The following is a 26,589-nucleotide window of genomic DNA, read 5'->3' as shown; positions in this document are numbered from 1 at the left end:
CCTGAAGAATCCCATGGACAAAGGAACTGGTGGGCTATAGTCCACGCGGTTGCAAAGAGTTGGACAAAACTGAAGTGACTTGGCATGCACCCATGAATGAAAAAGTAATAGAAGCTAACAAAATAAAATTAAATAATTTAAAATTTCTTTTGTGAATAGGTAATACATTCATCAACATATTAAAAATATATACTAATGTAAGGTATAAAGCCTTAGTCCCATCTCTTTTTCATGTAACCTGTTTCCATCTTTTCATTTTGTGGATGAAAAACGTTGCCTGCCGTATCAGTAAAACAGGATTCTGCAGCTAGAAGCCAGCAGCCCCTGCAGTCACCCCGAGCTGTGCACCCTGAGGTATTCAGGATGGAGAAAAGCACAATGCTGACTCTAGATAGCTAGGTGTGTATCAAAGGAATGATTTCAATGAGCCCAGACTTTTGAATCTTTCCATACACAGAACAGTGCTAAATTCAATAACTTGAAATGTCTGGTTTTCTTTAACAGTAATCTTTTTATGATCTAGCTACCTGGTTTATGTTGCAGAACTCCTATATATCCTCCCCAACCTCTTTGGGGCAGTTCTTCAGAGCCATCTGAGAGGCTGCCTTCCAGGCTTAAGTCCATAGAAAATCCTCTGAATAGAACATAATTCTCAAATTTTAGGTTTTGTATTTTTTTTTTTCAGTTGACAACTCAGTCCCTGTTTCTATGCATCCCCGGTCAGATCATAATTTTTATTAGTTTCTTGTATATCTTTTCAGAGTTTCTTCATGCAAATACAAACATATATATAAATATATTCCTTTAAAAAATTCTTTTAAAATTAATTAGTTGTTTAAAATGTCTTTTTTCTTCTGTTTTTATTAAGATATAATTGATAAAAAGCACTGCATAAGTTTAGGGGTTCCCAGGTGGTAAAGGATGCTCAGTGGTAAAGAATCCACTTCCCAATGCAAGGAGACACAGGTACCATCTCTGGGTGGAGAAGATCCTCTGGAGGAGGAAATGGCAATCCACTCCAGTATCCTTGCCTGGAGAATGACACAGACAGAGGAGCCTGGTGGGCTACAGTCCATCGGGTCGCAGAGAGCTGGACACGACTGAGCGACTGAGCGCGCACACCGTACGGGTTTAAGGAATATAGCACATGATTTGATTTGCATACATCATGAAATGATTATCACAATAAATTTAGTGAACATCCCTCATCTCATATAGATAAAAAGTAAAGAAGTAGAAAATATATTTTTTCCCTAGTGATGAGAACTCTTAGGATTTACTTTCTTAACAACTTTCATATATAGCAAGCAGTAGTGTTGATGATCGAAGGGGGTAACCACCCAAGGTGGATGGAAATCATCTGGGTACACAGACTAAACTGAAGCACAGTCCACCCCTGCCTCTCCTTGGGCACTCAGTGAGCCTCACACACCCAGAGAACAGCATTGCCCTGGGAATGTGCAGAGACCCCACCCTTCCCAATATATTCTTACTCTCCTTCCTCCTTTTAACCCCAAAGTAAGTTATTGTTCTGTATCTTTCTTTTTCTTCTTGTGCGTTTTGTAGATCTTTCCATATCGTTGCATAGGAAACTTCTTTAATAGCTACAAAATATTGCATTTAATATGTATGTTATGAGTTATTTAACAAATCCACTGCTGATGAATATTTGGCTTGGTTCTAATCTTTTGTATACTAGCTTACATTTGTATGGACTCAGTTTACTATATTCCAGATGCAGTGCTGATTGCTTCATTTGGATTCATTTAATACAGCAACCCTTTGAGTTAGATGATATTGTTTCCCCTTTTTGAATAAGGAAGAAAGAGGATCAAGGAGGCTAAACAACTTGCTCAAGATTTGAACACAGACCGTCAGCCTTTAGAGCACATACTTGTACTAGAGAAACACAAATAAGTACCTTTTATTGCTTTCAGGAAAATTCCTACTTTTTGAGTCTCTAGTTATATGTTTACAACTGTTTTCCATTGGTTTCTAAGATTTTACTACAAACATTTGAAAAATTTGTATAATTTGGGATTTTATTCCTTTTCATCACTCATCCTTTTATTCTTTCTTAACCTGTGGAGTATGTAATGATGACTCTGATATAAAATTATATCTTTTTAAAGACTGTTTAAAGAGCGTTTAAAGGACTTGCCTGATGGTCCAGTGGTTAAGACTCCAATGTTTGATCCCTGGTCAGGGAACTAGATCCCACATCCAGCAGGCCACAACTAAGACTCATTCTATCCAGCTAAATGAATAAATATTAAGAAAATAAAGACAGTTTAAGGATGTAATGTTCAAAATTATGGGATAAACTGACATTTTCTGAAAGTGATTGACTTTCACTTTAAGGCATAATACGCTGAACTCTTGGTCTGAAAAAAAAAATCACTTTTTTTACTTGGGCACCACAAGTTTAAAGTGAAGATCAAAAAATGACCTTGCCCTTTGATATTCACCCTTCCTCTGCAGGATTTTACACAGTAGAGCCACGGAAATCTTTTTCTTTTCTTTAAATTTTTTTTTGAAGTTACTTTTATTGTTAAATGAAATGCATGTCCAGAAAATCAACATATGACATAATACATTTTATGAATTGTTACCCTATAACCTCCATCCGGGCAAAAAAACTCAGTCATCCAATAGCCACTCCCTGTGTCCATCTCAGTCATACCTGCCTCATCCACCAATGCAACCTCCAGCTGATTTCATAACAATCTCACCTGCATTTCTCTATAGCTTTATCACTTAAAGGGCATCCCTGGACATTATGATTCAGTCTCATTCTTCCTGCGTTGTACGATTCACAATCTATTAAAGGTCCTGGGTGTTTTTTTTTAATTAATTTATTTTTTATTGAAGGATAATTGCTTTACAGAATTTTGCTGTTTTCTTCAAACCTCAACATGATTGAAACTCCCTCCCATCTCCCTTCTCTAGGTTGATACAGCCTAAGTTGATACACCTCTCTAGGCTGATACAGTTGCTGTATGGCTCAGGAAGCTCAAACAGCCTCTGGGTCCTGGGCGTCTGACTTGTGGTTTCTCCTAGTCTGCATGTTGCTATTTGCATATTGTGGTGCTGTTTTGCCTGCTTCTCTGTCCTCAGAGCTTTCTGCAAACTCATTGAGAGGCTTGATCAGATTCAGGTTTGGTCCCTCTGGCAGGAACATGGATGGTAGTGGTATGTTCCTTCCTTCAGAGGCACCTCATGCCTAATTTGTCTTTTGTGATATTAGCAGCTGTTGATTAGCTGTTGCTCACGGAGATCTTTGCATTTCATATCATCTTTCTTAGCGCTGTTTGATTTAATTCAAATTTAAACTGAATGAAATGTTTTTTAGACTTACAGGCTCCTGCCACATACTGCGGAGAACTGAAAACCCCAGATGACTACTAGAAGTCAGAGAGATACAGGTCCTCTTCTAAATTCAGCAAGCGCTGAAAACCATCATGACAAAATGTCTCATCACCTCCTGCAGTCACTGGGACCACCAGAGCAAAGATGTGTCCAGTTGTAGGGTCAGAACCTCCCTTCCAAAGGGGAGGTGTGAAGCCCTGTTCATACTCTTAATCTACTTAAACCTTAACATCCTTATGAAGGACTTGATACCAACAGAGGATATTATCTAGTGACCTCACTTTTATGAACAAATCACAGTATTTAGAGGTAATGATAAGGCATTTAACAGTAAATATTTTGCTGAAATCCTCCTCTAGCTAGGGCATTGGCTAGCAATCACTTTCCATTCTCAAAGTATTCACATAGTAAAATTGTAATGGAAAAAGAGATTTTTAGGCTTTATTAGATTTTATTAGGCTCCTATTAGGAGTACTTATTAGGCTTCACAAGCCGCTGACTTAGAGCCTAAGAAGATTCAGTTTCTCATTCCCTGTGAATGGTTTAACTCCCGAGCCTAATGTTATTGTTCCACTCCAGAGACTGGAGCATGCTTGCCACTAGGGGGTGCTGTTGCTTCTTTATGCCCACCTCTGGCAGTTTCCATTCTGACCTTATCAGGCTTAACAGAAAAAAGGAGGCTTTATTCTTCCCCAGTGAGTTTGTTCCCCAGAGTAAGTGGAATCTGTTGGAACAATTCAGAACAAAACAGAATGGCTAGTAAATAAAACACGCTTGTTAAAATGTTTTCCAGTATCTCTCTGAGATGGAGCAGAACCGCTTCTTGATATCGTCAGTGGTCTAATATTAATAGTTTCATGAGGGTTTGGGGATAGTAACAGATTTTAAAATGCCACCTCAGAAACTGGGGGCTAGTGGGGAACAGAACACAAGCTAACTTTTGTGTCTAGCAGGAGAAGGGGAGAGAAGTCTGCAAGCATGACTTTCAGGCTCTTCCACAGACTGGCAAAATCTGCTTTCCCTTCTATCAATTCAGTGTTGGCTTAGACACAGTTTTGCCAAAGCCTGTCACATTTACCAGCTTTGAGTGTTGTTAGAAATACATGTTCTGTGGTCACACGAATTTGGGAAATTCTAGTTTGAAAAAGTTTTACTTGGTGTCAGACTTTCAGAACACTTAATTGACATTGCCTTGTGCACGGCACTTTGTGAATCTAGGGCTGAGCATTTGCTAGGGGTAGACACTAACAGTGGTTCTCAGTGGAGGGTCGTGGTTTTGCCTCCTGGGGACATCTGACATTGTCTGGAGACATTTTTGATTGTCACGACTGGGGAAGGGTGTTATGACCACTGAGTGGGAAGAGACCAGGCTAGCTGCTGTCTTCCAATGCACAAGACAGATCCCTCACCTCCCTCCACCAACAAAAAGAATGATCAAGCTCCAAAGGTCAGCAATTTAGAGATTGAGAAGCCATGCTCTATAATAGACATGTGAGTGACAAGTTGCTTTAGTCGTGTCTGACTCTGTATGACTCTATGGACTGCAGACTGCCAGGCTCCTCTGCCCATGGAATTCTCCAGGCAAGAATACCGGAGTGGGTTGCCGTTCCTTACTCCAGGGGATCTTCCCCACCCAGGGATGGAACCCACGTCTCTTACATCTAATCTGCATTGCCAGGTGGTTTCTTTACCACTAGCGCCACCTGGGAAGCTCATAATATACACAGCTTGTTACATTCAGCTGCAAAATTATTTTTTCTGAATGTGTTTTGTAGCACTAGAGTGGAAAATGTGTGTGGAAACTCTGCCTTCAGTTTATCCACAATGTTTACATTATGTTTTAATTGCTGAGCAGTGTGGTCTTCCCTTAATATTCCTTCTCTTTCACCTCCATATGGCACTTGTCTTCATTGGCTGGCCTGGCCTTGAAATCTCCCTCTGCTGGCTTGACCATAAATTGTTTGGTTTTCCTCCTCCTTCTGTAACCTCTCTCCCTCCATTTTTGGCTTTTCTCCTTCTTCCTGCTTCAGAATAGGGGCATTTCTTGTGGTTTTAGTTTTCACTGTGATGAGTTTCCTATGACTTTCGTTATGTACCCTCTGCCAAGATACTTTTTTCCCAAAGACATCTACGTTTCCAGTTCTGTGTTGGATATATTCTCCAAAATAAAAAATGTCCCTTTTCTAAAACCACTTTTTTTTTCTCTTCAATTTCCTATTTCCCTCCTTCATTAATTTGTTCTTAAATTCTTCCAATTTTTTCAGTCAATCAGACACGAGATTACTTTCAATCACTAAACCCTATGAAACCTCTGGTCCTTTGTCTTTCTCTTCTCAAAAGAGGCCTCGATTGCCCCTTGTCTGATTACTGAAATAAATTCCAAATCACATTTTCTGCTTCCCCTCCATATCCTTTCCATGTAGCCTGCACACTACCAGTGTTTAAATCATCCTAAAACATCACTTTGATTCTTTCCTTAAAACTTGCAAAGGGTGAGTTTCCATTATCCTTTGAATAAAGCCCACACAACTTTTGCTGGTAATCAAATTTCCCACAGCGTGGCTTCCACCTATACTTGAAACTTTTGTTCCAGTGGCTCTCCACTGAAATTCTAGAAAGAAAAAACACTGTTCATATGACAGCAAAGCTGTGGAAATGGGTGAGTGCAAAGCCCTTGGTGAATGGAAGTTTTTGTAAAGTTTTTAGATTTAATTTCTGCAATATGGTCTCTGGAAGCTGAACAATGCAAATTCTAAATTATTGCAGTTGCATTTGTACTTATGACTCATCCTCTGTACTGAGGATACGTTATGAAGATAAAGAAGGATGTTACTCAAGGCTTCCATCTGTCAAAGCCCCTAGCCTATCATATTATGCACGCTTTGTAAATATTTGTTGAATTTAGAATAAATGAATGAATGCGTGAGCGAGTGAATGGAAAAACTACTTTGGCAGGTGCTGTTGATATTCTGCAAATACCTGAAAATACTGAAAATACCTGAAACTTTCTACTGGAAGTCTTTTTTTTTCCCCTGGCTAGAGACGTATGTTCAACCTACACTTAGTTCAAACTGGAAGTGTCAGAGATTCAGTGAGTCCAGGAGCCACCCTTAACCAGTGATGAACAGGGTGTTGGTATATATAGCCTAACCCCTTCGTTGGAATAACTGAAACGTGCTCTTTAGTGTTTCCCAGATTTCCTCACTGGGACTGAGCTGTAATTGTCTCAGGATCTTGCATGCTGGGCTTCCCAGGTGGCACTAGTGATAAAGAACCCGCCTGCCAATGTGGGGGACAGAAGAGATGTGGGTTCAGTCTCTGGGGTGGGAAGATCTCCTGCATGGCAACCCACTCCAGTACACTTGCCTGGAGAATCCATCCCGTGGACAGAAGAACGTGGCGGCTATAGTTCATAGGGTCACACAGAGTTGGACATGACTGACGCAACTTAGCACACACATGCACCTTGCATGCTAAAATACCTTTTATTGATTGCCTTTCCTTCTCACTCTCACTTTCTCATCCTTCAGCAGTGCTTTCTAGGATCACTTCACTTCATAAAGCAAAACAACCTCCCAAAACACAACAAAACCCCCAAAGCAGAAAAATCCCCAAGTCCCTTGCAATTGAATTCTTGTCTCAGAATCTGCTTCTGGGAAAACTCAAACTAAGACAGCCACTGAACTTGAAAATGCACACTGCGTGCTTAAGGAGAATCCACAACATTTGGAATTCGTGCACTTGGAGCTGAATGAAAAGAAGATCTTTCAGGAATCAGCATCCTGTTCTCTGTGGCAAAAATTTGTTTCCACACAAATCACTAATGGCTTGAACAAAAGATGGGAAAGTTTTGTCTCTGGAAGATCACCATTAATTTATAAAGGGAGAATGTGTGTGGGGTCATTCTTTATTATTCAGACGTTTTAGATATAAAAAGAAAAAATATTAAAACTGAAAAATAGTCACTAATGGAATGTTTAATGATAAAATTATTCTAAATTCAAATTTCCTTTCCCACTTCATGCTTCTGTCTCTCCTCCCCATAATGTCCTAACAGCAAGTATCAGAATATTTGGCTAAATCATACAAATAAAACTGTAGCTCAACTTCAATAGAAAATCTGAAATCTTGCAAAAGTGCAGCCTTTCGTGAAATCTGTGAAAATGATGTTGGAGAACTGCTAGAATCAATGCAAAGCCATGGAAAGTGAGGATCTGGCACAATAAGACAAGACAGCTGAAGACAGACTGGGCATAAACGGTGACTGTGACAAGAGCTTTCCAAAGGATATCAAAGGATTTCTGGATATCACAGCATTAAGGGGGATTCTTGGGAGCAATTAGTGATGCCTTTAAATATGTTTGCAAAACACAGTGCTCTTTTTGATCATTCTTCACATGAGGAAATGTATATTATATTGTGTTAGGCCACACACACACACACACACACACACACGATTCCATTCCAGAATTTCCATTTCCATTTTGAGTGACAGAATGGCATGTAAGTTTTTTCTTCCACAGCGTCTAATCTCAAAGTCTGCTGTATAACCCCCTTTTAGAGAATCATGAAAACATTTGCTTTGTGTGATAAATTGAAACAGGAAGGATGCTTATTCCTCGCCTTACACAGAGTCTCCTTTGGTTGAAAACCACTTAAACATTGAAGTGAGAATATTTTCTGCTTTTCTTGAGTTACAGATGTTTCCTCAGAACTACGCTTCCAAACAGTCCCAGCTGACTGTCTCTAAGGCCTGTGCAAATTGACAAGATGCATCTGGTTTCAAGACACAGCCTAAGTACAGGGCAGGTTCTCAGTGTCCCCAGAGAACCCAGCTGGGGTCGGAGCAAAGTTTCGGAACTGCTTGCTCTATATATGAATGCCAAGTGAATCCCCAGCAGGAAGAGACAGGCGGGGAGTAGACTGCTGGCCTCTTCCCACTGTTGAAAATTCACTGGGCACTGGAAGAGGACATTTTCCTTCTCTCTGCTGCCCTGAATGTTTTCCCAAACATGAAGGTAAGATAATAACTTCATTGCTTTTGTGAACAGAGCTAACTCTAAAGGGAGTAAGGTTTCACTTAAGTAACAAATAAATTAAAAAAAAAAAAAAAGAAAAGACATGGGAAAATAGGAAATAGAAAGTTCTGAGGGTGACTTTTAAGAAATCCTTAATTAAATACATTTAACAATTCAGCTGAAGTGAATTTCTTTTTCTTTTCTTGTAGTTTATTTTATTGGTTTAGAGGTCTGGGAATCGGAGATTGGAAGCAGTATTTATGAAAGTCCCAAGAAAGCTGTTAAGAAATACAATAACACAACTGTTATTTCTTAGGGAAAAATTCCCTCCAATGTATTTTGTTTGTTTGATTTGGAGGCATGCAATGAATCCCTGTGATTTGACTTATCTAACAGCTTTATAGAAGAGTGAATTTGGAAACTTGGAACTTTAGAATTTGGAATCTGGATGAAAGGATCAGGATTGTAAGAGCAGAAGATACAGATAAATGGAATGATGATAAAGAGTTACCAAAAACACATATTGGCCTAATGCAAAATGGCCGAATGTTAAGAAAAAAAAAATGTAGGACCAAAGATAGATGTAACTATCATAAACTATATTTCTGGGATGTAAACATAAGTTGAACCTGCTACTGCAATTTTATCATTGCAGAGTTTTGTATTTAAACTTTTAAAATTTTACATTCTAATGCTGGAGCAGTAATTTCTCAGCCCTGTCAGCTGCTAGATTGCTTTTGCTGTAACTATGCTGCCTGACTACAGTAGGGACTCCGTGCTCACTTTCCAAGGGGATGGAGGAGGACAGAAACATGGGTCTTGAGTATTTTATGTGCGAAATTGCACTTCACTAAGTCATTGAAAATTAAACACAAATCACAAAGTTAATTTGTCTAACGTTATAATGCTAGAATGCCAAGTAACTGTACAAAGTTAGAATTATGATATAATATAATCTCTATCAGTCTGTTTTGTATTTTTATTTAAAAATTTAGAACATTTGATAACTTAGAATAGGATGCCTTTCCTAGAGTCATCCAGCTCTTTCTCCTAATATTTGTATTAACTATCAGTCAATTTCCTTATTATTTTATGATGAGACATCTTAATAATTGTTTTGTATTTGAAGATGGGTTCATAGTCATTGATTATTATGATATTTTTCTACTGGGGTAATATATTTACTTTTATCTTTCAGTTGGTTGATAAAATATCAACAAATAAATGATTTCTTTGTGAGCTGCATTCAGAGTTCTCATGAGAGTAGAGACTCATATTTTTACAGTTAATCTGAAGGGCATGCTTTTGTGATACACTATGGTTTCCAAGTCTGGCCTTTAAGAAGGACTATTCTTTTGTCTTTTCCCTGATACATGTGAACTGAATTCAGAGAGGTGGTCCCAGGATTCCACTGGTACTCTTTGTATCCCTTGGATAGGATATAATTGGATCTGAAGTGTTTCAAGACTTTAGAGCAAAAAGGGTTTCACTTTGATCTAACTGTGGTCCAGACCTTCACTCTCTCGTCCCTGGACTGAGATGAACCTGGGGTTTGTAAACCTGAAGCATGATTCTCATGGGGCTGGGATGTGGTCAAGCACAATGATATCTCAGATGATGGTCTCTCTGCTCCCTCACCACACCCAGAGCTGACTTGACATTATCACCCATCTTCCACCAACTATACTGTGATGGTCTTTGTGTCTTTTAAAAATGTCCCTATCTAGATTATAGCACTACCATCTTGGTAATTAAGTTCAAAAAGAAGATAGTATCTATTATTTCTCCACTCAGAGATAGCCATTGTTAACATTTTAATCTATTTCTTTTCAGACTTTAAAATGAATATGTATAAGATATATTTTATGACATTTTTATCAATCTATACCTGAATCTTTTTACTCATTGTATCATAAGCATGTTCTCCTGTCATTGATCAAGCTATAACATGCTTCGAATGGCTACTCAGTACTCAGTCATATTATTATGTCATTGTGCATTTCTTTATTGCTAGTGTTACAAACTGATGTTCATTTCTAATAAAGATGTAAGAAGATTTATTTTAAAATCTACCTCCTTCTTCATCTGTATGGTGCCCTATGTTCTAAATTTACTGATCAAGATACTAATTAGGGTATGCTAAGAAATTAGATTGGATTTTTCCATAATTAGTGTTTTATTTTTACCCTAGATGGGCTCATGGTTCAACAGACAAATGTAAAAGGCCAGATGTGGAGAAATTAGAAGCAGAGAAACAGCGGTTAGCTGGAAAATGTTAGAGGAACGAGGCAGAGCTAATGCTTATTTAGTCATAAAGAAGAAGAGAAGAGAATTCTGTGAAATGTGGCCCCAGCTTAGCTACATTACACACTGCCAAGATACCATATCTTTTAAATTTTATTTATTTATTTATTTATGGCTGTGCTGGGTCTTCGTTGCTGCGTGAGGGCTTTCTCTAGTTGTGGTGCACTGGCTTAACTGCCCGTTAGCATGTGGGATCTTCCCAGAGCAGGGATCGAATTCGTGTCCCCTGCTTTGGCAGGCAGATTCTTAACCACTGGACCACCAGGGAAGTCCTGTATCTTTTCAACTAAGGAATTCTTTTATAGAGTTAACTCGGATGTATGTCTATTTGTCATTAATTTATTAATTTGTAACTGTTTTGTCATGTCCATTTGATGAGATACTCTTTCCAAAGGCAAGGAATAATAACTGCTTCATTTTCAGGTACCCAGCTAGCCAATTTTCAAGAAATTCTTTTGGTTAAGAGATTCAGCTTGTATAACTCATGAACTACTGATAAGCAGATCTTCATGGATTATAATATGCATATAAGGAAATTAGTTTCCCTAGTGGTTCAGTTGGTGAAGAATCTGCCTTCAACGTGGGAGAACTGGGTTTGATCCCTGGGCTGGAAAGATACCCTGGAGGAGCACATGGCAACCCACTCCAGTATTCTTGCCTGGAGAATCCCCATGTACAGAGGAGCCTGGTGGACTGCAGACCATGGAGTCACAAAGAGTCAAACATGCCAGAGCACATGGCACGTGTGGAAAATAGTGGCAAAATTAGTTCTGGTGAAAGTGAATACCCTAAAACTCCACTGACATTAAAAAAAATACGTGGTAGAATGTTAAGATGGATTTTTTTTCATGATGCCTGTTTTGGCTGAGAGGCAAAGGCCAAGTATAAGAAGTGCTCAGTAGCCTCACATTTTAAAGTGAAATATTGCACATTCAATGCAATGTTACCAAAAAGTAGCCCTAAATTTGTTTGGTGACCCTTTGGCCATCTCCATCCTTAAGAGTAGGCAAGTTTATGTCCATTGGAGGAGGGGGACGTACACCCTAGTCTCGCATTTGAGAAAATCTAAAAGAACAGACTGGTTGACTGCCCTGCGTTTAGCAAAGTCAACAGAGCAATATCAGTTACATCCTGACAGGACAAGAAGAGATGCAGGTATCCCATGCATCAGATGTGGATTTTTGCAGAAGGGCTTGGCTTGGGTTGTCAGGGACTCCCTGAGAGACACTTGCAGGATGAAGCAACCCCAATACATAGCATCAGGAAGCAGGCAATGGTGAGAGTCAATAGAGATGAACAAAGAGATGAATCATTTGTGGCAGAGGACAGTGGTTGTAGATGTCCAAAAGAGTGATATTCAAAGAATGACGAAAATATTGTGAGGGACAGATAGCTGGCATTCAAACGTCCAGCACAGTCTGATTTACAATCACCAGACTGCAGCTGCATTGATCGAGCAAAAGCCTTTTTGCTCTTGCCCTCTTACTCCTGCTACCCTGACTCTGAAGAAGACAGAGGAATCCTGGGGAGGTGGGGAAGGGAAGCAGGAGAATAAAAGGGAGGGATTTTGAAGTGGACGCCACCCCTCCCACAGGAAGTGGGGAATAGGAGAGATATTTAAAATTGGATGATAAATTGAAATTTTACTATTAGATTGTTTCAGAATTTTTATTTTCTGAAAATGTGATGGTGTTAAAGACTGAAAGTGTTAGTTGCTTTGTTGTGTCTGACTCTTTGCTACCCCACCAGGCTCTTCTGTCCATGGAATTCTCCAGACAAGAGTACTGGACCTTTCTGACTCAGGGATCAAACCCTGGTCTCCTGCATTGCAGGCAGATTCTTTGCTGTCTGAACCACCAAGGAAGCCCCTTTTAGGGACTGGGAGTGACTAATAAAGTTGTGAGATAGACTTGCCCAAGGGCAGGAAAAATGAGTTGACACAGCACAAGTAAAGCTGTAGTGTTGAAAAAGAAAAAAAAAGTTATAGTTTAAAATTAAGAACAAAAGAACCTTTTAAAGTTGTTGCTTTACATTATGTGCTTCACATATTTGTTGAAAAATCAGGAAAGTATCTATAGCCTTTCCCACCGTTGTTCACATTTCCGGAGTGCTCACGGTTATGTTACTTCTCAGCCCTTATGGTATGCTAATCAGAATATAAGCTAAAAGGTTTGTAGAACTATAAAAGGCAGAAGTAGGCAACTAGGATTTTATAACTGAAAGGGAGATACCTAATAAGAGGATGAGTGATTTAAGAAGGTGAGTGGAAGGGTCTGGAAGAAATGATGAGAAGCCATTCCACAACTCCTGAGAGAAAAGAGGTTTGGAGAGGTCAAGAGAAGAGAAAGAATACTGGCCTGTTAAAATGTGGGGTGAGATGATTTAAGGACTTTTATCCCAGGATATGGACCTCCCCAGTGGCTCAAGGGTAAAGAATCCGCCTGCAATGCAGGAGACGTGGGTTTGATCCTTGGGTTGGGAAGATCCCCTGGAGGAGGGCGTGGCAACCCACTCCAGTATTATTGCCTGGAGAATTCCATGGACAGAGGAGCCTGGGCTGACTACAGTCCATTGGGTCACAAAGAGTCAGACACAACAGAAGCAACTGAGCACAGCACAGCACATATTAGGTTATGAACTGAATGTGTTTAATATTCTTTGAGTCTCTAGTACAAATGTGAATTGTATTCCCTTACACTTTCAGTTGTCAAAGTAGGAAAATACATAAAAGTAAAAATGAGGTAATGAAAGTCACCTATAATTTCACAACCAGAAATAAACTATTTTCCTTTATAATGTTTCTTTCTAGATTTGTTTTTAAGACACATTTGATTTTCAAATGAAATATAATTACATTTTGCATACAAGTTTGTAGCCTGTCAGATGCTCAGTATTTAGGCTGCCCTATCACATAAAGATGATTATAAAAGGCGTCTGTCGTGTTTGGGCACCCCCTATAGAACTAGGGATTGTGATGAGCATCTTGGTTCCTCTGGCTAGCGATGCACCTCCACTTTTGATTTCTCCATTTAGGAGACTGGTTCCTTTTTACCTTCTCAACCCTTGGAACTGCTCTTTCTAGGCTTTCTCTACTCCAGCGTTCTCATGGTACCAAAGTTAGAGAGGAGTGTGGATTAAGGAAAAAAGATGATGGGACTCTAGAAAAATGTTTGTGAATATTTAACTTCTGGGGAGTCTTTCCAATTTATTTGTCTGTGATATCATCTAATGCCTAGTAGTCTTTACAGAAATGAACAGTGGGAGGTGAGCTCAAGATTTTTGTGTTAAACTTTTATTTAAAATGAAAAATTGTAAGATGAGCAGAATCATCAAGCTTCTCCGTGATTCTTTCACTCTTTTTATTCCCAACTCACAAATCTTGATTTGTACAAATGTATTCACTTTTGACTCATTAAAGCAATGCAAGTTCAAATATTGCTTTATTGTTTTTTTTCCCTCCTAGGCAATAACTTTATTCTTCTTGGTGGGATTTATAGGAGAGTTTCAAGTTTTTTCAAGGTGAGAATTTTTTTGGATTGTGTGTGGAAATCATTAACAGCTGTTTCATTTATTTTGAGGAAACTATGGTCTGATTTTTACATTGTAGTGTGAGCATGTTTTTCCCTCACACACTTTGTTTCTTTCCACATTTTCAGGAAAGACAATGATAGCATAAGCATGTTTTATTTTTATTCTTACTTTACTTTATTTTATTCCCTGTGAGGAAGAAACCCGAAGATTAAAAACACCTCAAGATTTCTGCGTTGTAAGCATTTTGAGAGTCAGCTCACCATTTTCCACGTGTATTTTATTATCTGAGTGGAATTATTTGAGCTCAACTTGCCCCTGTTGTACTTGGGTGTGTGCTTGAGAAAGTAGCCTCAATAAACAGGGGGAGCGTGTAGAACTAAGTTCTCATCCATTTGGCCTCTGCCAGATTTTGGTTTCCTACCTCTTATGTGGTCATTTTACAGCTTATTGTCTCTCAGTTAAATTTCTGTATAACTCGTCATCATCCAGAATCACTTAAAGGCCGTAACACCTTCCTTCTATGTGTTCTCACTTATACCCCTCTTCTGGACCCTCTCTTATCTGTATTCCACAACACACCATAAAGTACACAATTCTGTTAGTAAATTTATCTAATTAGCTGTATTGTATTTGATCATGGGGCTTCCCTGGTGGCTCTGTAGTAAAGAGTCCATCTGTCAAGGCAGGAGACCCGGGTTCGATCCCTGGGTTGGGGAGATTCCCTGGAGAAGGAAATGGCAACCCACTCGGGTGTTCCTGACTGAGAAATCCCATGGACAGAGAAGCCTGGCAGGCTGTAGTCCATGAGGTGGCAAAGAGTGGGACATGGCTTAGCGACTGAGAATGTGCTGGTCACAGTCACGTTGTGACCATATTATTGTGTTCTAATTATTTGTTTGCACATCTATGTCTTCTTCCTTTCCTCCATCAATGATCAGTATACTATCTCATTTAAAAACATCATCTATTTATTTATTTTATTTCTGTCTGCTCTGGGTCTTCGTTGCTGCACACAGGCTTCCTCTAGGGGTGAGCAGGAGCTACTCTTCGCTGGCGTGCTTGGGCTTCTCATTTTGGTGGCTTCTCTTATTTCCGAGCACAGGCTCTAGGCCCTCGGGCTTCAGTAGTTGCAACGCTCGGGCTCAGTGTTGTGGCTTGTGGGCTCAGTAGCTGCCTCTTGCAGGCTTAGTTGCTCAGAGGCAAATGGAATCTTCCTGGAGCAGCGGTGGAAGCTGCCTCCCCTGCATGGGCAGGTGGGTTCTTATCCACTGTCCCATCAGGGATGTTCTATCTTATCGCTTATGTCTATAGCTCTAGGGTCTAAATAGTGCCTGGAACATTCTAGATATCTTATAAATGATATTTAATAAACCTCTGAGAAAGTGAGCCCTTCCTATGTATTTTTAAATGTATTTTGAGATCCTTTTGGTGAAGCAAAAATTGCTTCACAATTTTTGACTGCTTTTGACTATTCTTGACTATTGTTTATGTCTTCTCTCTTACCTTTCTGTCGGCTTTATAATGGACAATTCAACACTATGGCAGTGCCTCCTCGCCAGTCAACTGCCAGTGGGGTTCCTATGCTCCTTGGTCAGAATGCAATGGTTGTACCAAGACTCAGGTAGGACCACGTGAAAGCTTTGTATTTTTTATTCATATGCCAAAATAGCTTAGGTATGAACAAAATGACATTAACTTTTGAATGTTACTTTGTATGGTTTTCGAAAATGTAATTAGTAATTCTGAAGGGGAAAAGTGTGATTTATTTAATAATTAATATTGTAGTAAAATTTTTTTGCATTCTCGTTTTTCTTGAAGAACTTTTCTAAATCTTACATTTGAGCCTAGAAATATACATGGGAGAGAAGCTAAAAGCTACTCACTTATTCTTTCATTATCAGAGAAATGGAATAGCTTGAAATGAAGTCAGTAAATAATTCAAAATTTCATATTTCATGGATTCAACTTTTCATTTGAAACAAACACTAAGAGTAGCAAAATCGTTGCTTCATTTTACCTAACAAATAGTGAACGACCATGAAAAGTCAAACATTTTTCAATGTTTTAAAGTTTAATACAAAAGTAATATAAATAAAAACCTGACGACTTTTAGCTTATAGAGCACCCTTAAAATGTCTACTTTTTCCTTATTATAAATTATTCACTGGAGAGAACACAGAAGAGTATAAAGAAAATGCTACTCATAATTCTACCACTTAGAAGAAATCAATATACTAGCATTTTAGTATTTATTCTTTCTGTGTGCTAATGATTTTTAAAATAGGATCATTTGTTCATGATTTTGTATTCTACTATTTTAACTTAATATTATGCTATCAGTGTGCATTTTAACAGCTGTATTATATTCCATTATATGAATATACCAATCTTCTTTATCCATTTTCTTTTGAAAATTTGAGATTTTGAGATCCATTGAGAAAATTTGAGATCCATTTGAGATTTAGTTTACTTACATATTTTGTAATTATGAATGAAACTTTAATGAGCATTTTTGTATATAGATATGTCTTTTTTCTGATAATCATCTTAGGATAATTTAAAAAATATAATGCTGTTTCAAAGGTTCTGAACATTTGAATGACTAAATTTTTTTTTACTGAGACACAGTGACATCTAACATTAATTTCAGGTATACAGCATGATTTGATATTCATAAAGCATTTTAAAAGTGGTTCAGTTTAGATAAAAATGTGTGTTTAAAAATCATTTAGAAGTACTAAAAGAACCATATTATAGAAGATAATTTATGTTTGGAAGCATCACCATTATCACAATTTTCAAGCATTTAGTTAGTATCTACATGAAGGGTATTTACAAAATAAATTACACAAGTGTTGAATTTGGCTTCTGGCAAATATAATAGATGACAATTCTGATTACAGGCAAACAGGTACATGAATAACAAGACAAAATTCAAACAAACACCAACCTCAGAAAACACTTTTAGAATTTAAAAACAAGTTAAGAAAGAACATTAAATAGAGGTGGATAGAAGGTACTTTTCATATGAGTAATTGTTTTGAGGGAAGGTCATCATGCTCAGATTATAAAAACAGAATTTTCATCTGGAAGGAGACAAGTGAAAATGAAAATGAGGTCATGGGATCAGAATTTGACAGGTGAGAACGAGACGCTGAGAGTAGCCAGCCATCAAGGTCGTGCTGGTGTCTGTGGAGAAAGAAAACATTACTTACACACCAACACAATCTGTGCTCTGGAACTTCAGAAAAGCACACATTTCTAAGCCACATATAAGAGATGTCTTCTACTAAACACAGAAACTAAAAACTTAACTGAGAAAGTGTACTGAGCTCAATTCCTCACTCATTCCTCCATGACTTCTCTGCTTAGGTGCAATGAAATGTGCCAGAACCAGGCCCAGGCTGATGCAAATCTGCTCAAAGTTCAAATTATATGTAATCTCAATTTAGGATGAATGAATAGATGCAACCTTGGTTTATATATATATACAGTCTTGCCTGTTGGTCTTTGCTCAAGGTTTAAACTTTCTGGAATCTCAGATTTTGCCCATGTTTATTAATGGATAAGATTAATAAATGGATAAGAGGCTTAATAGATGTACCTTTGATTGCCTTTGGAGAGGAAAGGGATTTTGTAGATCTTTCTTTTTGTTTAAACACTAGATACATGTCTTCATATTGAATGAATGAAGTTTAGGATGAATTAGTTTTCGCATTTGGCTTAGTGATTTCCCCTAATTTTTTTTTACCCCCACCCCCAGCAGATGCATTTGATATATTTCTAATTTCACAGATCACTAATTTTGGATTTCTAGTGAAGTTTCAGTGTAGATGTACCTTCATCTATGGACCACTTAGGGTTCTGTTTTGTAAATTTGACTTTCATGGTAGCCTATATCTCTCTCTGGACTGTTTTGCCTTCCTGAAGAAGGCTTAAGGTTCAGCTCAAATCAATTTCCACCACTTTTCTAAAGGTTTCCCTAACTCCACTTCATCTTAGTTCCCCTTTCTAGTACCCTTACTTTTCCTCCAGCCAAATTCACTTCACCTTTTCTAGTTAACCCTTGGTACATTGCTTTGGTGAAAAATGAATCATTCTGTATTGTGATCTATTTGCTTATAGTTCTATCCAGAACTCTTTCTTAAAGATTCATTATTTTTTTTTCCCACTCAACCCTAAGCATAAATATAAACTGGGAGTGCTCTAGAAATAATAACCCAAGTGTCACCAGACTCAAAGACAAGTGGGTTTCTGGATTCATTGATTTCGGACATTTTACTTCTGTAGTACACCAGAAAAGTTTTATGAATGTCATTTCTCCAAATGTATTCATTTATCTCAGATTTTATTTCTCAGATAAAGGAACCTGGAGATACTGGAGATGTGTTTGTTTTGTATTTAGACTCGCAGGCGGTCGATTGCTGTTTATGGACAGTATGGTGGCCATTCCTGTGTGGGAAGTGCTTTTGAAACACAACCATGTAAACCTACTCGAGGATGTCCCACAGAAGAAGGATGTGGAGAACGTTTCAGGTGTTTCTCAGGTATTTGCTTCTCATAGGCTCAGCATGCAGAGGGTGAATTCAGATGTTATTTGTTTAACTTGCTCAGTATATACCTGTTGAGTTCTATTGCACTTATACTAGCCTATACCAGTTTCCCCCCAAATCAGTTGGATTTTTATTGGCATATTATTTGCATATTCAGCTATCATTCTTTCAAATGCATGGGTGGCATCCAGTAATAAAGATGGGGATACTCTTTGAAAAGAAACATGGCTATTGACAGACCCAAACAGTTCTTGACATTGCATTTTTGGTTAAGATGTAGAAGGAGACTGGAATAAAGACTGAAGTCAGGCAAAAACAATATGACTGCCCAAATTATTTTTATGTTTACAAGAAAAACAACTCTAATTAGTTAATTAAGGACTGATACAAGTCATCCCTATGCATAGGGGACTGAAACATAATTTTGGATTGCATATTATTTGACCTCTTGTCTTGGGCCTCCCAGGTGACACTAGTGATAAAGAACCCTCCTGCATCTCCTGCAGGATGTGGAGGAGACATGGGTTCAATCCCTGATTTGGAAAGATTCCCTGGAGGAGGGGGCATGGCAACCCACTCCAGTATTCTTGCCTGGAGAATCCCGTTGACAGAGGAGCCTGGTGGACTATGGTCCATAGAGTCACAGAGAGTTGGACACAACTGAAGCAACTTAGCAGGCATGCACTATGTTGCATTTTTGCAGACAGGTTAATTCAACAACTTTCAGCAAGCATTTATTATTCTTGTTATGTTCAGATACAGAAATGAGGGTTACAGATGTAGAATGAAACAGCCTCTTCCCTCAAAATTCTTAGTTTTATGGGCAGAATAGTACATAAAAAAATTCCTGTGTTAGAAGTGTTTCTCAACAATACCTCTCAAACTCCTATTTTAATTTCAAAACTCAAGTCAGACGATGCCTCCTTAGGGAAACCTTCCCTAAACACCCAACTAATAAAGCTACTTAAACTACTTTCCATGTTTTCCATGTGAGTTGTATCATCTGTAATCTGAAGTATATGTTGCCCTGGGTGTCTCTTGGTAGACTGTGAATTCCTTGAAGATGTGGATTCTATTTCTTTTGTTTTTTTTTCATCTGGAATGTGTAGTACATAGTAGACACTCAACAAACGTTTGTTGCATTGGATCAAATGACAGCATAGTGGGATGGGCTAGCAGGACAGTTTTGTGCCACGCTTGCTATAAAGACACAGATGAAGGACATATATCATAGTTTGTGGGGGAGGGGTGGTTTTTGAGAGAAGATAATATATGATCTGATTTTTGAAGGACAAGTAGGCGAGAGGTAGAGAAACCCCTTTGAGGCTGAGAAAACTATCTGCAAAGTCAGTGGAGGTGGCCAAAAGATTGACCTTTGATTTATGTAAGTGATCCAGTATGACTAGGGTGTAAGCAACTGGTAAGAGAATGGCTGGAGATGATACTGGGGAGGAGGGCAGGGGCTAGATCATCTGGTATCTCTAGTGTTTCCTCTTGTGCTTCTGGCACTCTCAGCTTGTGTCTATCATGACAGTTATACTGCTGAATTGCAATGATCTATCTTCACACTCTTTCCTATTAGACTGTAAAGTGTATGAAAAGCCTGGTGAATTCCTTTTTACTTGCATCCCAACACCTAAGAGTGTCTAGAACAAAGAAGATGCTAAATAAATGTTGAATTTTATTTTTTTTAATCCAGTCCCCATGTTCTCAAAGCATACATATTTAAAATACCAAGAAAGGCAGGACTTCAGCATCTTCGTCAGTGATTTCAGAAAAGAAATCAAAAATTGAAGAGCAGGAAATCACTCTGTCTTCCCAATAGTTGACCTTGTATGATTTTGGAGACCAAAATGCTTGATGGTTATGGATAAGAGCCTGGAATTTGAATTTGGGTTCTATTTTCAATTTTATTGTTCATGCAAGGTCGGAATCAATTTTGCATGTTGCAAAATGAGGACCAAAATAATCAGCACTCATTCCTTGGGCGGTGAGGATTTATCTTAAATTCACACTACAGTATCAGTACTATGTTGGGAGCCCAGGCTGAAACCTTTTGACCCCAGGCAGTGTTTTCCTTTTTTCCTCTTATATTTTTGTGTGGTGGATGGTCTTGTGTTCAGGTCAGTGCATCAGCAAATCTTTGGTTTGCAATGGGGATTCTGACTGTGAAGAGGATGGTGCTGATGAAGACAGATGCGAGGATGCAGAGAGCAGACCCGCCTGTGACGTTGTTAAACCTCCTCCCAACATAGAGCTTACTGGACGCGGGTAAGGTGCTGGGTGGCTTCCTGTATGCATCTAAGAGCTGTAGTTTTCATTTTGTTGTGTTTTATTCTGTGGTTTGGTAAATATAATAGCAAATCAACTAATAGTCAACCTTTGCCACATCCTGAAACATTAGAAAAATTCCTACATATACACCTGTAAGTATATGCGGTAAAGCACAGAAGGACCAGTTGTCCCTGGAGTGTCCTGGGTTTAGCACTGAGAATCCTGCATCCAAGGAAACCCCTCAGACCTGGGGAAACCTGGCCAGTCAGTCACCCTGTGGGAGAGGGAGATGGGATGGAGAACTAACTCAATGATGTGGGGCTATTCGAGGGAATTAAGAGAGCGCAGAATGAGAGCAGCGGAAGAAAAGAGAAAGTGTGTTGGGATGAAAAGTAATTGTCTCAGCTAGCTGGGAACTTTCAAATGAAGTTAGAATGATCCTGTTTGCCTTTTCAAAAAGAATTCTGAAAAACTTTTAAAGGTCAGGCTCAAGTTACGGTTTCAAGGTTTTAAGATAATCTCTGAGACTGATAGATGTGAAATTTGTTAACAGAAAAGTGGTAAAATTACGCCAAGGAGTATACCAGTTAGCATGCTAAGGGGCCAATTAGTTGAAATTCATTTGTAGAGAGTTCTGTCTCCTCAAGAGTAATCTTAATTGTATTGGTTTTATCTAAAGATGCAATTCAAAACCAGCTGTTGCCATAGATACAAAAGAGCTGTGTGTTTCCTAAATCTGTTCTTAGGGCTAAAAAGATCTTGAGTTTCCCCATTTATTGGTGTTCGACATTATACCAATCAAGGGGAGTTGGTAATGTATGGTATGCTTTAGGAGGCTTTTATTTGAGATTGCCCAGAGATGCTTAACTGTAATGTGTTTCAAGAATATCTAGAGCTCACTAATGATGCCTGTTTCAACAACTGCTCAACAGCCTTTTCTTCTTTCATTTTTTTTTTTAACAGTTACAATGTGCTAACAGGCCAGTTTAGAAACCAAGTCCTCAATACCAAAAGTTTTGGTGGTCAATGCAGAAAGGTGTATAGTGGGGATGGGAGAGATTTCTACAGACTGAGTGGAAATATCCTCTCCTACACATTCCAGGTACTTAATTATGGATTTAATTTCTTTCTAGTCTGTAAATTGTTGCCAGAGGTCATTATTTATGATATTGAGCTTTTTGATATTTTGTTGAGAGTTTACTTGTAGTCTTATATGCAATCAATTCTTATAAATGTCTTATATGAGCTTAAAAAGAATACATTTTCCTTTAAAAAATGTTTTATTTATTCATAAACATTTAAAACATTTTATACAGTTTCTAAAGGTTACTTTCCATTTACAGTTGTTAAAAAAAATACTGGCTCTATTCCCGGTTTTTCAATACATCCTTGAGCCTATCTTACACCTCCTACTAGTTTGTGCCCCCTACTCTCCCCCTCCGGTTTTACCCCTCCACTGGTAACCCTCAGTTTGTTTTCCTTATCTGTGAGTCTACTTCTTTTATGTTATATTCTCTAGTTTGTTAAGAACACATATTCTTTAACTCTGGGGTACAGGGCCATAATACTTTTAATTTGTGTCATTCGTGCTGAAATATCTATTGTCTCATTTTCAATTCCATGCTCCCAGAACCTGATGGTCTGTTCCTGTGTGGGTGTTAAAACTCAAGACTCTGGTCATAACTGATTGTGATAATTTCCTAACCACTGCCAAGGTTAAAAATGCATTTATTTTTTATTTTTTTTACACAGATGTTCATAGCACCTTTATTTGTGATAGCTAAAAACTGACAACAATCCAATTATAGATCAAAAGTGAATAGATATTACATCCATACAATACAATACTACCCAGCAATGCAAAGGAATGAGCTACTCATACGCACTACAACATGGATGAATCGCAAGTTATGCTGAATTAAAGTAGCCCACAAGTACATACTGTATGATACCACTTATATAACATTACTTAAAAATGCAAAATAAGGAATTCTCTGGTGGTCCAGTGGTTGGGACTCCATGCTTTCACTGTGGAGGTTGGGGGGAGATCAGTCCTTGGTGGGGGAATTATCTTTAGCTGCAGGGAACTATCTTTAGCTCTGATATGGCAGATCCCAAATTACTTCTGTATGTGCAGCCTCCATTTGGCCACCAGGGTAATGATGTCACCCAGTGGATTCTCTTCCACTGTTAGGAGTGCCAGGAGCATGTTCCCTGTAATATTCAGGATATCCCCTCCAAAACAGAGCACACGCTCCAGGATGTCACTAGTGTAATAACTCCTGAAGACCAGCAGGTCAGGAAGCAGCACTATCACAATGGGGCCTCTGGGGGCCACAGAGTCTCCCCCTGGTGGCAGCAATTATGAAATATTTCATATGTACCGAAGTGTGTGAATAACATATACTTGCAGTTTGGAGAAAACTAAAAAGATCAAACCAGTCAATACCAAAGGAAATCAGTCTTGAATATTCATTGGAAGGACTGATGCTGAAGCTCCAATACTTTGGCCACCTGATGCAAGGAGCTGACTCATTGGAAAAGAACCTGATGCTGGGAAAGACTGAGGGCAGGAGGAGAAGGGGACAACAGAGGATGAAATGGTTGGATCACCGACTCAATGGACATGAGTTTGAGCAAACTCCAGGAGATAGTGAAGGACAGGAAAGTTTGGTGTGCTGCAGTCCATGGGGTTCCAAAGAGCTGGACATGATTTAGCAATTGGACAACAAAACAATTATACAAACAGGACTCATGTATGCCCAGCACCCACCTTAAGAAATAGAGTATTGCCAGTGACTTAAAGGCTTCTATCTACCCCTCTCTGTCGCATCCTCTCCACCTGCACAGACCGTGTAGCCTCTATCTTACATTTTGTGTTGATATTAATCACTTCCTTGTTTTCCTGTGTATGTTTATCCCATATGTTTTTGTCCTAAAGAAAAATTTGTGATTTAGTTTTGCTTATTCTTTGCCACTTACACAGATAAATCATATAGTATGTTTTCTTCTGTGAATTGTTCTTTCACTCAAGATTAGTTTTGAAATTTATTCATGCTGACGTAGATGGCATTTTTACTACTGTTTGCTTTTTTTTTTTTCTAATGAAAATGCCTTGAAAGTTCTTGTGCATGAGTTGTTCCATGCCAATGAGCTAGAGTTTCTCTAGGGCAAACACCTGGAACTCGAATGGCTGCCTTGTAGGTTATGTGCAGGTTATATTTTACTAAAGTTTCCAAAATGGATATCTATATATATGGTCCATCTATACCCCACCAGCAGTGTGGAAGAGTGACCTGTGCTCCACATCATTGCCAGCATCTGTATTCCAGGCTTTTAAACTTCATTTATGGTCTTGAGGTCTCCTCTGCTTCTTGTGGGCTGTTTCTGTCATATACACTACCTAAATCTACTCAGACAAAAGCGTAATGGCTTTAGGGGAAATTCCTGAAGATTTAAAGGGAACATAGAGATTGTCTGCTGTAGCAATGCCAACTCATTCAACAAAAACAGTTGCGATCTTCCATCTTAAATTGTCTGTCCTTCCACAACCACAACAAAAAGAAGTTTCTGGTCTCATCCTGTTTTAGCCTGTTTCTTGCTCTTCTCTTCCAAGGTTTCCTCTCTCATGCCTTTCCTTTCATCTTCCAAGAACTCAAAATTTTCCAGTTCAACCCTGCTTACTGATTACTCCCAAATTTGTAAAGCAAAACTATTAGAATGTTCAGAGGGAAGGGCCTTTAGTTTACCAAAATTAACCATCTTCAGAAAGCAGTTCTGATTATAAGGAGCAAACCCACAAACCTCCAAATTATAATGGAATTAAGTTACACTTAAAAATTATTGAATCATGAAAATAGAAAGTGGAACAGATCTGAAAAATGATCATGGCTACCAAGTTTTGATTACCTCTGGTGGCATCCGTACTATTTTAAGAAATTTGTATAATTTTAATCACAATATCTTCACAATATCTGTGGAAGGTAAATAATATTTTACTGTTTTATATAAGTAGAAATCAAGGCTCAGAGGACTTCAACTGACTTGCTCTAAGTCACTAAATTAATAGTAAGGCTTAGGGCTCGGTTCCAGCGTGTCCCAGGTGGTGCTAGTGGTAAAGAATCGGCCTGCTAATGCAGGAGGTCTAAGGGACATGGGTTTGCTCCCTGGGTTGGGAAGATCCCCTGGAGGAGGGTATGGTAACCCACTTCAGTATTCTGGCCTGGAGAGTCCCTTGGACGGAGGAGACTGCCAGGCTGCAGTCCATAGGGTCGCACAGAGTTGGACATGGCTGAAGTGATTTAGCACACACGCTAGTATGTCAGACTTCACAGCCCTTCATTTTTCTAGTATATTTTACTTTCCCTGTGCTGTGCTTAGTTGCTCTTTGTGACCTCATGGACATGTTCCTCTGTCCTTGGGGATTCTCCAGGCAAGAATACTGGAGTGGGGTGCCATGCCCTCCTCCAGGGAATCTTTCCGACCCAGGGATCGAACCCAGGTCTCCCACACTGCAGATTCTTTACCATCTGAGCCACCAGGGAAGCCCAAGAATACTGGAGTGGGTAGCCTATCCATTCTCCAGAGGATCTTCCCGACCCAGGAATCGAACTGGGGTCTCCTGCATTGCAGGTATATTCTTTACCAGCTGATCTTCCAGGGAAGCCCATTTTACTCTCCCAATGTATTGTATTAAATGCTTTTTCAACTCTAGATTCTAACATAGTGAAAAACATGTAATTTATCCTTTGGCCTAAAGGGAGAATGTGAGGTAGGTATATGCACAGAGATTTTTCTCCTCTTATTCCTAGGGTAATGTGTTGATAATTCTTTCATTATTATAAGGGGGAGAAGTGTGTGTGTACACGTATAGAACAGAGGAAATAATGAGGGAGAGGGCTTTTGACATGATTGGAAGGAAGACATGTTGAAGCCTGCTACTTCTGAAGAAGAAAAATAATTTAATAACAGCATAATCCTGCCATTCATTTTTCACAGCGTGACTTGGTTTTTGGATTGACATCTGAAATGCCTTTCCAGTCACTGAATTTGAAGGAATGTTTGTCAGAGGTAGAGGGAAATTATAGCCTGTTATTGAGTGAAGAGTAGAGATGTTTTGAGAATCCAGCCCGAGGGAAGTGAGGTGGAAGTAGCAGGCAGTGAGTCAGTCAGGCAAGTGCGAAACCCAGGTGCCAATATGGAGGTGGTCGATGTTCTCCTCAGTTCAGACAGACTGCGGGCCACTGCAGATTCAGCCCTCTTCAGGCAGAACGTGACTTTTGGCTTGTTGGAACATAACATTAGAGAATAAAAAGAAAACAGAATCGGTCAGTCTCTCTTCTACTCTCTGTTTTCGAAATCAGCTTGATAGCTTATCCAGGACAAACCCCGTTTCGTACCACGTAGGCCACTTACCTTGAAGCTATGCTTGTCCTCTGTTTGCTCATGTTTTTCCTACTGCAAGGAAGGCTTTGAAATTCAAGCACATTCCTGCTCCCTGGTCACTTGGGAAGGTGCCACCCTGCTTAGTGCAGCTTGGG

General features: G+C 39.0%; 1 protein-coding gene across 1 annotated transcript in view; it reads left to right on the top strand.

Moving 5' to 3' along the window:
* C7 (complement C7) overlaps positions 8,200-26,589 on the top strand; it is a 57,289-nt gene continuing 38,899 nt past the window's right edge. The window contains exons 1-6 of the mRNA XM_005694754.3: positions 8,200-8,387; positions 14,155-14,210; positions 15,768-15,843; positions 18,628-18,769; positions 20,899-21,046; positions 22,013-22,151. Coding sequence (XP_005694811.1) covers positions 8,382-8,387; positions 14,155-14,210; positions 15,768-15,843; positions 18,628-18,769; positions 20,899-21,046; positions 22,013-22,151 — 567 coding nt within the window. The 5' untranslated portion in view covers positions 8,200-8,381. The remainder of the gene's footprint in view (positions 8,388-14,154; positions 14,211-15,767; positions 15,844-18,627; positions 18,770-20,898; positions 21,047-22,012; positions 22,152-26,589) is intronic.

The sequence above is a fragment of the Capra hircus genome, chromosome 20 (genome assembly GCF_001704415.2).
Source record: "Capra hircus breed San Clemente chromosome 20, ASM170441v1, whole genome shotgun sequence".
NCBI classification, from domain to species: Eukaryota; Metazoa; Chordata; class Mammalia; order Artiodactyla; family Bovidae; genus Capra; species Capra hircus.
This window is presented reverse-complemented; position numbering and strand designations above follow the sequence as displayed.